This window comes from Theobroma cacao, chromosome 2, assembly GCF_053813885.1.
Source record: "Theobroma cacao isolate CCN51 chromosome 2, ASM5381388v1, whole genome shotgun sequence".
Classification (NCBI taxonomy): Eukaryota; Viridiplantae; Streptophyta; class Magnoliopsida; order Malvales; family Malvaceae; genus Theobroma; species Theobroma cacao.
This window is the reverse complement of record NC_142640.1, coordinates 2,439,274-2,453,202: the sequence shown is the minus strand read 5'-3', so window position 1 is coordinate 2,453,202 and position 13,929 is coordinate 2,439,274. Positions and strand designations below refer to the sequence as shown.

At 34.2% G+C, this 13,929-nt stretch overlaps 2 protein-coding genes across 2 annotated transcripts; both read right to left on the bottom strand.

The window, feature by feature from the left end:
• Positions 1-6,965: 6,965 nt before the first annotated feature.
• LOC18607411 (cucurbitadienol 11-hydroxylase-like) lies at positions 6,966-9,509 on the bottom strand. Its single transcript, XM_018116026.2, has 9 exons — positions 9,243-9,509; positions 8,812-9,136; positions 8,563-8,712; positions 8,215-8,466; positions 8,015-8,104; positions 7,851-7,929; positions 7,635-7,741; positions 7,412-7,539; positions 6,966-7,325 (listed from the first exon to the last, which is right to left on the bottom strand). The coding sequence occupies exons 1-9, from the start codon at positions 9,440-9,442 to the stop codon at positions 7,232-7,234; spliced, it is 1,425 nt and encodes a 474-aa protein (XP_017971515.2). The 5' UTR covers positions 9,443-9,509; the 3' UTR covers positions 6,966-7,231.
• A 1,735-nt stretch (positions 9,510-11,244) lies between these two features.
• LOC18607410 (butanoate--CoA ligase AAE1-like) lies at positions 11,245-12,453 on the bottom strand. The gene is made up of 3 exons (XM_088803304.1): positions 12,173-12,453; positions 11,700-11,886; positions 11,245-11,490 (listed from the first exon to the last, which is right to left on the bottom strand). The coding sequence occupies exons 1-3, from the start codon at positions 12,451-12,453 to the stop codon at positions 11,245-11,247; spliced, it is 714 nt and encodes a 237-aa protein (XP_088659430.1).
• Between the last annotated feature and the right edge of the window lie 1,476 nt (positions 12,454-13,929).

Here is a 13,929-nt window from a genome sequence, read left to right as displayed (position 1 = left end):
TAGTGCTAGCTACTAATACTAGCAAGGCAAATATTAAGTACCCCTGTTAAGTATCATTAAATGGGGTATTTTAATATTTAATAAATTAAGTCAAGCGCACATGCATGGTTAATTAAGAAAAATTTCTTTGAATCTTTTCGGTGACTATAATACTTTTTTAAGTAGTTCTAGAACCATCAGACTTTTTTCCCTCTAAAAAATAATTTTTTATATTTTACTTTCTCACAAAAACATAAAATAAAAAATAAAAAATACTCTACTAGAGTTCTTATAATCCCTCTAAAAATTATGCCTTCTTGAAATTAAAAAAAAAATTCTTCCTTTATTCTTTTAACCCAAAGTTCTATATATATTTATTAATGCATGGAATTAATAGATTCAATGATATGTATGCAGTGGGCAAGAGAGTTTATTACATAAAATAAGTATCTAATATCTAAATCTTTATATAATAAAGATACGAATCTTATACTAAATAAATTATAGATTGTTGCCTGTCAACCTTCAATAATGGAACAATTTTATGTTAAACTAAATCAGGGATTTTGCTTATTTGCTGGCCATAATCCACAACGTGATCTTTTTAATCTATAAATAATTTAGTGACACCCTCGAAAGTAAGATAGTCCATACCATCATTTTTTTGTCTTTTTTTTTTATTATTTTTGGATAATTTTCTTTTTTTTTCTCTTCCTTTCTTTTAATACGAATTTAATTTAAAATTATATATTTTAAAATATGTTATTAAATATAATTTAATTTTATGTATTGTTATTTTAGATCAAATATATTTTTGATCATCAATCATATATAAAAAAAAATAACGCATACATTAATAGAAGGTAACGTGGAAGCTGACAAGCTAGCCAAGGACTCTTTTAAATATTGGGCTCATGATTTTGACAAATGCGGGAATCCTATCTCGATTAGGCGTTCAGAGTCCAAGTTGGAATAGAACTCTTGCACTTTTGAAAAATAGGGCGGTGGAGTTTGGCACTCATGAAACAGCATCGTTTGAAAAGTACGACACGCGTAAGGACGTGTACATCAATTACGCATCTCTCTTGGGTACCCGGACATCCCCAAATCCGGATTTTAGAATTCTTTAATAGCACGTTTGATACAGAAAATAACTTAACTATTCCCTGTCTATTCTCACGTTATCTACTTACCTCCGTTTGGTACTGTACTGTCACAAAAAATAGCTATTACTTAGTAATAGCTATACTTTGAAATAGGGTAAAACTCAAGTATGGCTATACTCGAGTTTTTTCATGGTATTTGTTATTTTGTGACTGAGAAAATAGTTCTGAATTATGATAAGACTAAAATACTTCTTGTAGCTTAAAAATATTACAACTTTAGACTTATATATATTTTTTTCTTCTTATTTTTCCTTCTTCTTTCTCTCTCTTCTCATGTTCTTTCCTCTCTCATTCTCTCTCTAAGTGACACTAATGCCGGAGATAACGTTTGTGGCGGCGATGACAACGGCGGAAGCGGCGACGACGGAGGTTTCACTACCGAATATGGTTGAAAAAGATTCAAACGGGAGATCTAGCCAGATCTGGCACTCAACGGCCAGATCTGGCCGTGGGAAGCACCCGATCTAGTGCTTCCCGATCAGATCTCACGGATGGATCTGGCACTCTACGGCCAGATCCAGCCGTGGAAAAGCGTCGATCTAGCGACGTAGTGGCCAGATCGACGTTTTATTACATCAGTCGCCTTTTCGGTGATCGGCTCATGAAGAAGAAAAAAGAAAATAAAAAAGAAAATAAAAAAGAATAAATTATTTGTAAAATTTAAATTATTAATATTTTATATATAATTTAAACATTATTAATATTAATATGATTAAAATATTAAAATATTACTATTTTAAACTATTAATGTTTTATTTATTAAATTATTAATATATTAAATTTTTAATGAGTATAAATAAAAAATAACCCTATTTTAATCATAATAATATTAGATTTATAAATAAAATATTATTAATTAAAAAATTAATAATTAAATTATACTAAAATATTGATATTTAAATTATTAATTATTAATATTTAAAAATAAAATAAAAATAAATAATTATATATAATAAATGGTATTTTTATCTTTTTATTTTCTATTCCTTTCTTATTCTAAAGTTATTGTTAACAACCAAATACTGTAATAAGTCATAATAATTATTCTTACTCTATTCCATTCATTATGTCAAACTACGTAATACTTATTATATTCTATTCCCACCTCATTTTATTCTCACGTAATAACTATTTTATTCCATTCCTGTCTATTTCGCGAACCAAACGTGTCATAAGGGTTAATTTTTACTTTACATTAGCATTTTCTTATAAGCTAAGATTGATGTTATTTAGCCTTGGTAACTAGTAATAAAAAATAATAAAATAATATATTCTTTAAAAAATTAATTATTATTTTTTATATTCATGTAAAATTAACGTTGAAGGTAAAAAATATTACTTGATAAATCAATATGTTACGTTATTATTCATTATGAAATGTCAACATATCACATAACATCATATAATATAAAATGATAAGTAATATTTTAATTATTAATTAATTATTAATTAATTTAAAATAAAAATATTAAGAGTTGATGAATATAAAAAAAACCATGTTTGAATTTTCTTAAATAAATTAAGATTTTTTAAAGTATTATACTTATTCTTTTAGTGCTACTAAATATGAAAAAATGTAATTAAAAATTTAAATAGTTTTATGTTTTAAGATTTCACTTTATAAAAAGATATGAAATCTTGACTTCATCATCATGACCAATCTCCGAGTCATTAAAAAAATGTAAAGAAGACAAAAAGTAAAGACAAAAGAAAGTATGCAACTTCATATAAAACATTAATGCCTATATTGAGTAATGAAAGCACCCGAACACAAGAAAGAAGCAATAAGATTGCATCAGCTCTTTGGACCTTTACTAGGGATAGGAAACGGTGCACAAAAATGGTAGCTTCTGACAATCTTCCTAAATTATGGACTGTATATATATCATGTTCGTGTTGCCTTTATCTATCTGAGGTTCGGTGTACTTAAAATCCAGCTAAAGTATGATTGGATATTGTTGAGTTTTAGATTGACTAGAATTCTAGATCTTATTTGATTAGGATTTTTATTTGTATACAATATTAAGTAGTTGTATGGTTTTAAACTTTTTATTCCACATCGAATCCTAATCACATTCTACTTTGGACTTTTATACTATAAAAGTGAATTTCTAGGCTTTAGAATTGCAAGTAGTGCTTTGAGAGCTCTAGAGAGAGAACATCTTGTAACTCTATCTTTTGCTCTAGGTGGAGTTAGAGTGGTTTGAGTGAGTGTTCTTAGGAGGTTATTGAGGAAGAGTGTGCAAGGGATCTTGGGTTGTTTTGGGGAACCATAAAGGTCAATTTATTGTACTTTAAATTCTCAATAATAGAAGAACAGTTTCACTCCGTGGACGTAGGCAAGAGGTCGAACCACGTAAATTTTTGTGTTTTTCTGTTTGCTTATTTTCTCTGAATTTTATCTTTGTTGATTCTTGGGCAATTTTCATAACAAATTGGTATCAGAGCTTTGGGTTCGGTAAATTCAAAATTCAACAAGGATGTCGAAAGTTACTAGTTCTACGAATTTTTCAATTGAGAAGTTTGATGGGAAGACTAGTTTCACGCAGTGGCAGAAAAGGATGAAAGATCTCCTTGTGCAGCAAGGTTTAATGCGCCCCTTGCTAGGAAAGGAGGAAGGGCAACCAGATGACATGAAGGATGTTGAATGGGCAGAGTTAGAGCAAAGGTGTGTGAGCACTATTCAGCTTTGCATTGGAGATAATGTGTTTAATCATGTTATTGATGAAGATTCTGCTCTAAGATTATGGGCAAAGTTAGAGAAAATTTACTTGGCGAAAAGTCTTTCTAACAAGTTGCAACTTAGGCGAAAGTTGTATTGCTTAAAGATGGAGGAGAATGGAGACCTTATGAAGCATATGAATGAATTCGATGGAATCATTGATCAGTTGAAGAAGGTTGATGTTAAGGTGGAGGAAGAGGAAAAGACACTATTGTTCCTAGCTTCGCTTTCAGACTCCTATGAGGTATTTATGGAATCTCTTATATGTGGGATGGATACAATAACGTTAGAACAAGCACAAACAACGTTAATGTCTCGTGAAGCCCGAAAGAAAAGTAAAGAAGGGGATAGAGATCCAGATGGCTTGGTATTAGTAATTGAGGCTAATAAGAGGAAGTCAACTGGTAAGGGATCTAAGGGTGGCAAGTCTAGATCAACAATGTTCAATGCTTTAAATGCAAAGGATATGGGCATATTAAAAGGGATTGTCCTACAAAAGGGGATGAAAGTAACGAGAACAAAGGTGAGTGTGCTTTCGTTGCTGAAGGTGATGATTGTGATGTCCTTACAATTTCAGAAAATATGGATGCAAATTCTGATTGGTATTTAGATTATGCTTCTGCTACTCACATATGTTATCAAAAGGATTGTTTTGATTTACTTCAAGAAGGGGTAGTTGGAAATTTGACTTTGAGTAATAAGTCAATAGTGAAGGTCACGGGTCTTGGAGTGGTGACAATCAAAATGTTTGATGGGGTTGTGTGTTCTTTGGGTGGTGTGGCCTATGTCCCAAAGATGCGTAAGAATCTAATATCATTGAGCCTGTTAGACTCCAAAAGGTATGGATATTCTGCTTGTGATGGAGTAATAAAAGTCACACAAGGCGACATGGTCCTGATGAGGGGGAATTTGCATAATGGCTTGTATCATCTAGAATGTGAGGCCTCGAAAGGATGGGAACAGTGCATAAGGGATAGTAGCTACCAAAGTGAGATTTCATTTGTCGAGGAGGTGATGAAAGGTTCCCATGGTGTAGACGATGGTGAAAGGACGAAAAATCTTGCCAGTAGTGAATTGGAAGGGTCGTCGAGGTCCCTTTTCGAAGTCAATTAGTGCCATTGACTTAACGGCTACACAGGTGCATTGGCCGTTTTGTGGAATCAAGTGTTGGACCATGCTTGATTCGGTATGTGTAGTCGTGGTAATTATAAAGGCCAATGATTTAGAAAGTCTTATGCTTGGAGAGTTGTTCAAGGTGTTGGAAAGTAGGTGGAGTTAGGAAGTTGCAATTAGGTGTGGAAGAGGTTTAAGGAGTTTGAATTCAAGTCAAATGTGGAGATTTGTTGAGTTTTAAGTTGACTAGAATTCTAGATCTTATTTGATTAGGATTTTTGTTTGTATACAATATTAAGTAGTTGTATGGTTTTAAACTTCTTATTCCACATCAAATCCTAATCACATTTTACTTTAGACTTTTATACTATAAAAGTAGATTTCTAGGCTTTAGAATTGCAAGTAGTGCTTTGAGAGCTCTAGAGAAAGAACATCTTGTAACTCTATCTTTTGTTTTAGGTGGAGCTAGAGAGATTTGAATGAGTGTTCTTGGGAGGTTATTGAGGAAGAGTGTGCAAGGGATCTTGGGTTGTTTTAGGGAACCATAAAGGTCAATTTATTGTACTTTAAATTCTCAATAATAGAAGAACAGTTTCACTCCGTAGACGTAGGTAAGAAGCCGAATCACATAAATTCTTATGTTTTTCTGTTTGCTTATTTTCTCTAGATTTTATCTTTGTTGATTTTTGGGCAATTTTCACAACAAATATTTGGTATGTTACTCATTTGATGCATGCACGGTTGTAATGCTATGCATGGGCATGGCATGCTTTGCATTGGTACATATCAATGGGTAATTTTTGTGTCCCTATATGTTTTTAACCTCCGAGATTTAGTATGGTATGGATGGACTTCACTGTGACTGTGATATGTTTTCAGTCCCCGCTGTTCTGCACTTTGTGATCTCACACTGCCTGAAGCTACTCCCCGTCACAATTTGCAGAATCTTGTTTACAATATGAAAACGGATGAAGTCCTGCGGCTGCATGCTGATCAAACTTTTTACATGCATAAACGGCAATGCTAATCATTACCTGAAACCTTCATTCATTATGTAATTAGTACGCATGCTCACATGAAATACTAAATAAAATGAAAATAGTGGTTGCAACACATTAACTTTCGATATGATGTGTTTGCTAGCTTGCACATTAAATTCTGATTAATTTATGTGTTTGTTTTTATCCCTCTAGATCTTGTGCTCAAGTTTGTGACGCATATTATGCATACATGAACCTGCTTAACGCTCACCTGATGCTCTGTCTCTGTCTCTATTCACGCATGGCTGCAAATATCATGTCAGGAAATGATGTTTGTTCATCAACTGAAGGCGGCAAGGGTCCAGATTCAAGGGGAGCAAGGGAATGATCTAAGACTATCAAAGAATCTGGCTTATGCAAGCAAAAGATTTGGTAAAGATGATCATCACATCCCTGCAAATAAAGCTTAAGATTTTTTTTTTTTGTTTTGCTTTCGGTTCTCAAGTGAAGGTGATGATGTTGAGCCAATGCCAATGATGCCCGTTACAAGTTCTTGCTTGTAGACCAAACAAAGGCCTTTGGGCCATTTCTCTATGAGCATGAATCATATTGGGCTACCATTCATATAAATTGTATACACTTTTAAGACTTAATTCTACATTTTTTCCCCCTAAGCATTTAAACAACAAAAATATGTCCATTTTATGTATCAGTGGACCATTATCATAACTTTTTCTGTTGATGATGGAATAGCATAAGACTTTCAATGCAAAAATGAATTGACTAATAGTTTCAAGAAACTTAGCCATCATGTAAGCTTAATTATTTTATATACTATTTTTAGCTTGATGTTAGCTTTCCTACCACAGCATGTATCTACCATTTCCGACAACCTTAATTATATCCAGAAAAGGATGGGCCATCCATCGTTGGCCAAACAACCTAAAAATCCACAAAATAATAGATATTAAGAAATGTGGTTCTTCCATTTTAACTGTTGTATCATATCTCAATATTAAAGTTATACTATATATTTCACAAAAGTTCTTACAACTAGACAAAGAAACATGGCCCAACAAAGAAAAGGAAAAGAAACTAGAAAGTGGTACATGACTAACCAACCAAGACTTTCTCTCTTTAGCTACTATAACATTATTTCTTTTTCCTGCTCGGTCTTCATAGTCAACAACATACTATGACCATAAACAATTAATACAAAATTTAATAGCCATGCAATCTCCAACTCTATAACACTAATTGGTGCCAGTCCTTCAATTATTCTTCTCCAGGATCTTAATGCAAAGCCCGCTTTTGAGTCGCAAGAGAGGAATTCGAGTGACGCCTCCTCCTCTGATCTTTATCCACCTGCAGATACAAGGAATAAGCAACAATGATGAGAAAAGTGTTTTATCTCTAGATGGCTAATTGGAGAGTAAACGGGAATTGATTACCTATATTTGGTTACTAAGACGTGAATGAAGGTAGCCAAGAAGAGTTTACTATACTCTGATCCTGCACATTGCTTAATTCCTGAACCAAATGGCATGTAATTCTTGGAAATAACACTTGGTTCGAGGTCCTATATACAGAAAGAAAGAGAAAAAACAAAAAAAATCAGTGCGTCTCATATTGAACGATCAACATCAATGCGTGTCTTAAGAAATTGTTGCTCACCTTCCAACGCCATGGATTGAATGCAAGTGGATCCTTGTAAATATCAGGATTCATCTGAACCGCAGAAGAGACAAGCATAATCGCCCATCCTTTTGGAATAGTATATCCTGTAGCATAAGTCAGATGACAATCAACGGTAGAAAATTTATAACACTGCAATCAAATTAAGCCACATTGAACAAATTCATGCTTATTACACGTCTAGCATGAACATACCATTGACTTGAATATCTTTCCGCGCTCTTCTTAGCAATCCTGGTGATATGCTTCCCAGTCTGAGTGTCTCATTGATAACCTGTTCATCACATAGATGTTTGTGAGATAATGTTATAGCATGTCTTTGTCAGAAGGAAAGGCGCAGGCTGCGTCATATTACATACTTGAAGGGTAAAGGTCATTGACTTGTATTCTTCCCACGTAATTGAGGAATTCGGATTCTCTCTTTTCTTTAGTATTGCATCATGCTCAGCCTGATAAACAAGCACAAATCTCCTAAATTAACGTCAATTAAAAAGAACTTAAACGTCAGCAACTGATATTCTGAGGTAAAAAATACAGGTCCAGAAGTAGATATACGTACAGTTAATTCTTCTAACACCAGAGGGTTATCTCCAAGCAACTTTATGAGCAGTGTCGCTGCCCATGAAATCGAATCGAATGAAACAAATGAAAGCCCGAACATCAGTTGAGCAATGAAATCTTCTGTCAAAAATTTCTCAGATTTCATGTCTTCTAGAACGTGATCAAGTACATCCCCTTTGAGCATCCGATCAGGTGATGCACGCCTTGCTTTTACCAGAACGGATAGTATATCTAACGCTGCCTTATGGTACTGCAATACTGACATGAGTCAGATGAAAAATTCCCAATTCCCAAATTCACAGAAAATGACTTTCAAAATCGGAAGTTCATTTTTAGACTAGATTACCTTTAAACATTTGTTATAGGTTGTACCAGGGATGTTGATGGGAAAGGACATGAGGCCACGTGCTAAGCTAATGAACATGTCTCTTAAGCTTTGTGAAAAATTCTCAGCATCAGAACTGTAGATCTCCCTTGTGGCAAAGTTGAAAGCCATCTGTTTTAGCCGAAGAGATCAGTTCTTAGTCGAAAGCAGAGAGAGAACATGGAATCACTGGATATGCATTCGTATGTACATGTTTATAATCAAACTTACAGCTGAAACAGCGTCTTTTACTTCAATGGATTCCTGGTTGGACCAAGCGCTGAAGGTCTCACGAACCATTGCTTCCAACAGAGGAAGCAGTTTCCCTTTGAGGCTCTCCACGCCAAAGTGACTCAAAGCCAAGTTCCGAACATACTTGTGAACATAGGCTCCATCGGGCCTGTTTTCCCCTTGCTTGAAGAGCTTTGCGAACAAGTCCAAGTACCATGATTCAACCAACCTACCATGTTGTTGAAAGATGAAATGGTTGAATTCAGGCTCAGCAGATACAACCACTGCCCTGCCTGCCACATTGGTTCTGAAAATTGGCCCGTATCTGAAATGTAATTGCCCATAAATACGTTAAATTTTATATTGCAATATCAACAAGGAAGGAAAATCTGGCCTAACTCATCTTCTATCAATAAGATTTGAAGCACTACCTCTGGAGCCTGGTTTTTAGAAAAGGTGGAATATCAAACGAGTTACTGGGGACTAGTAATTGAAGGGTCTCGCCAATGAGAGGGATCCCCATGGAGCCTGGAGGGAGGATTCCATTGCACTTGGGATTTCTCCATCTATAAACCCAGTGAGCAATGCATATAACTAGCAAAGCAACCACAGACAACTGAAAAGTCAGCATTATTTCTGGGATTTTGATTACTTAAATTTTCTCAAAGGGACAATTGGGTAGCGAGAAGTGTATAAGGCTCTTGGACTGATGGAGGCGTTAAATAGACCAAGCTGCAGACACGTGATCAGGAAACATGGAATAGAATAGTGAAGAAAGTAAATGGCACCCGCTCATAGAATAGTACAGGTCCTTCTGGAAGTATTATCTAATTAAACTACTTTTTTGAAATTATCTACTGAAACTTAGACGAAGCAGATGATGGCGTGACCAAGGTTTCTGGAAGACTTTTCTGTGTTCTTTCCATACACAAGGGTCCCTCAACACCTCCGTTGTCCTGAAAATATAATTACTTATTCATTTAACATCAACAGTCAAAATCTAGGAGGTCTTGAAGCAAGTAATTCCTCGGCAGGTAAACGAGATTTGTGCAACTTGGTGTGAAAGCTACGTTTTGAAAGAAAAGTTCAAATAGATCGTGTCTGTTACAGTTTCTGACCCTCTTCTAGAAAGTGAGTTTGTGGTATTAACCAACAAGGTGGGGCCGAATCTTCCGAGTTGCTGTGACACAGTGGCCGTCACTTTCCAGGTTCAGGGATTCATATCAACTTCTAGATGATGATCTCTTCTCCGTCAAAACCAACCACGATACTATTATACGTGGAAGCGGAATGGAAGAGAAAAAGGAAAACGCGGTCGTAAGACAAGACAATACTGTAATCTACGTAAATATTTAAAAAATAAAATAAAATAAATATAAATCATCATAACAACATTTAAATTATAAATTAAATATTAGTATTTAAATTATAAATTATAAAATATTAATATTTAAAAAATAAAAATTAATCATTCTAATAACATTTAAATTATAAATAAAATATTAATATTTAAATTATCAATTATGAATATTTAAAAAATAATATAAAATAAAAATAAACAATCATATATATATAATAAAAAGATATATTTTGTTCTTTTCTTATTTCAAAGTTATTTTTACTTATTAAATATTACAATAAATCATAATTATTATTTTTTTATTTTATTTATTGTAATAAATTATGTAATAATTATTTTATTTTATATTTACAGGATAATTATTTTATTTCGTGCAATAAAAATAATAAACACGATTTCTTTGATTCTTTCCCATGCCTTGTCTTCTCCTAACATCCGTCCATAAATCTTCGCTTGATTCCGAATCTTCAAGCGTTGGTATAAATCCAGTTTGCAACCCAAATTAAAACTACACTGAACTTTCAGTTTTGATTTATTTTTACAATTGTAACAATTAGTTTTTAAAATTTATTAAATAAAAATAATTTTTAAATACAGTGAAACAGACATATTGAGAATATAAAAGCTCAATTAATAAATGGGAAAGATAATAAATAAATTGATGACTTAACCAAAATTAAGTTACATAAAATTTAATTAGTTTTACCTTTTGAAAAAATTTTATGGTATTGGTGATACTCTTATTTACCTATATATTTATTCTTATTAATATTATAACTCCTTTTACCTTTCAAAAGGAAATTAAAATTTAAACTTATACTTCAGAACCAAATCTTGAATCAAAGAAAGAATTTGTGGATTCAAAATTTTATATATCCTAAGTGAATTAAACTAGTTGTGTTATTTTGTTAATGGCATATGTTGGTTTGGAAAATCTAAAAATACAACAGGAAATATAAATAACAAAGTTTTTTAATTTGTTATTATAAAACAAGAAAGCAACTTTTTATTTTATTCCTCTTTGATGCTAGGAATCAATTGATTCGATTCAAGCACCAGATTCTTGACATCCTTTAGATCAGGGCCATGGCTCTTTCCCTAAGAATAGCCTTCTTCGTCTTCCCAGTTGAAGTGTGTGGCAGACCGTCGAACACCACAGTTTCCGGCACCATGTTTTCCGACAGCCTTTCACCACAGAACTTGATAATCTCCTCGGACCTCGCATTGCGTCCTTGCTTAAGCATCACAAAAGCACAAACTGTCTCCCCAACGACCTCATTCGGACGCCCTCCACAGCCGCCTCGAACACTGCTGGATGACTAAACAGCACGGCTTCAACATCGACGGAGCTTATTTCCTTATCCCCGGAAATAATGAGATCATGCTTTCGATCTTTCACCTCAATATTTCCATCGGGTTGTCTCACAGCAATATCACCCGTATGAAACCATCCTCCCCTCAACGCTGCTTTGGTTGCCTTTGGGTTTTTATACTACCCTTTCATCATGGTGTTGCCTCTGAACATCACCTCCCCAGACGTCAACCCATCAAACGGCACGCTTTCCATCGTCACTCGGTCTTTAACATCAACACCCTCCATCAAGAGATGATTCAACCCATGAAGAGCTTTCATTCTTGCTCGTTCCAGAGGAGGGAGGGAACTATATTCGGGCCTCCATGGATAAACAGTCCCAGGACCTAGTATTTCTGACATTCTGACATTCCATAAGAGCGAGTGAGATTAAATCCGAGTTCTTCGACCTTCAGCACAACTTGAGGTGGAGGATGTGCACCTCCAATCATTATGTTTACCTTGAATGAAAGCGGGCTCTGATTTGCATTGGCAATTAAACTAAGGACTGGGGTTGCACCACCAAGAAGGGTCACGTTGACCTAATTATGCTGTCAAATATGAATTTGGCATCATATTTTCTGAGGCAAATATTGGTGCCACCAAGAGCAGCGATAGCCCAAATAAAGCACCACCCATTGCAGTGATACATTGGGACTGTCCACAAATAAACAGGCATCGTGTTCATTTCATTTAGAAGAATTTCAGCGAGAGTCGTCAGATATGCTGCTATGTGGCTATGAACGACTCCTTTTGGAACCCCTGTAGTCCCTGAAGTAAAAACAATGGAAATCGGATCACATTCACCTTTTGGCCTTACAATCTCGTACCCATAGCCATTTGTTGGAATCAGAAGAGAATCATAACTACGATAACCCGAAAGATGATAACTAGAGGAGGCGGTTTTAGCAACAGGATAAGTCTCTAGCATTAGCACAACTAGAGGAAACTTGAAATCAGTGCATGTTTCGCTGAGAATGTCAAAGGCTTCAAGGGCAAGATCTGATGATCAACAAATATGACTCTAGCTTCCAACAGTTTCAATTCTGCAGCTAATGTGGTTGATTCTTGGTAAATATTTAGTGGAGAAACAATGGCTCCTACCATTGGAACAGCAAAATGAAGCTCGCACAACTCGGGTGTGTTTGGACCCAATGCTGCAACCTGATCACATAAAACTTTCAACGTTATACAAATTAAAACAATCGATAAATTATTTTGCTTAATGTAAACAAACAAATACAAAATATTCGAGCTCACAATATCGCCATGGGAGACTTTCAATTGGTTTAGGGCAGAGGCAAGTTTGAATCAAGGTTCAAATGTTTCTTTCCAAGTATATGTCAGAGAACCATAGATAATCGAACTCAGTCACCATAAACCATGGAAGCTCTTTCCAAAAAGCTTACGGGAGTGAGAGGTGAATAATTTGCTGAGCATTGAACCAAGCCTTCCATGTTTTGCCAGTCTCTTTAATCTCTAACTAAACAAAGATGTTGATGAAGAAATTGCTGGATATTGAGATGTTAACACCATGAGGCATACATATATAGGGATGAATTTGAACATAGTGATTAAATTTAGTGTATCAAACTGAAATCAACTTAGAAGTGTGTGGATTTTTAATATGCTTTTCATTAATTATTTTTTTGAAAGGGACTTTTCACAAATTATTGGTGATGCCAATTTGCCAAATGTCAATTTTAATCGGAGGAATTTCACACTTTTCCTTAAAATGCCAAGTACCCTAATTAGACGTTGACTTCATTTTATATTTGAGACTATTCGCATTTTCTCTTTTCCATATCAAGTCATAGAAACGAAATAAATCTTAAAAATGATAACTATTTTAGCATGTTTTAAAGTCAATTTGACCGATTCTCTTTAAATTTCAAAAACTCCATTGTTCCAAGCACCTAGAACTCTCATGATTTTAAATTCTTTTTTCACATGACATTTTATGGTGTCTTTTTTCTCAATTAACCAACTAGTAAAATATAAGTAAAAAATAGTCATTCGGAAGATCCAGATACTCCATAAGGGACAGAATTAGCCAAATTTTCTTTGGGACTAAAGAGGAAGAGGAGTAAGAGTTAAAAATCCAACCAAGAAGGACATAATTCAAACAAAAAAACTTGAAACGACGAGAATGATCATTATATGATGAAGGCTACTTCTTAAGAATGGGTTGACATGGCTCACATTTGAGATAAACACGACGAATTTCATATAGGAAATTTCATATCATAATGATCCAAAATCAAGTTCTACATGAAAGTATCCATTTCTTTAGGATTGAACCTTAAACATTTTGATTCATATTACTCTTATTCATGAATTTACTCTTATTCATGAGTTGAAGTATTGAGACTTGGTGGTTCAAATGTAGGAGAGTTATTTGGATAAT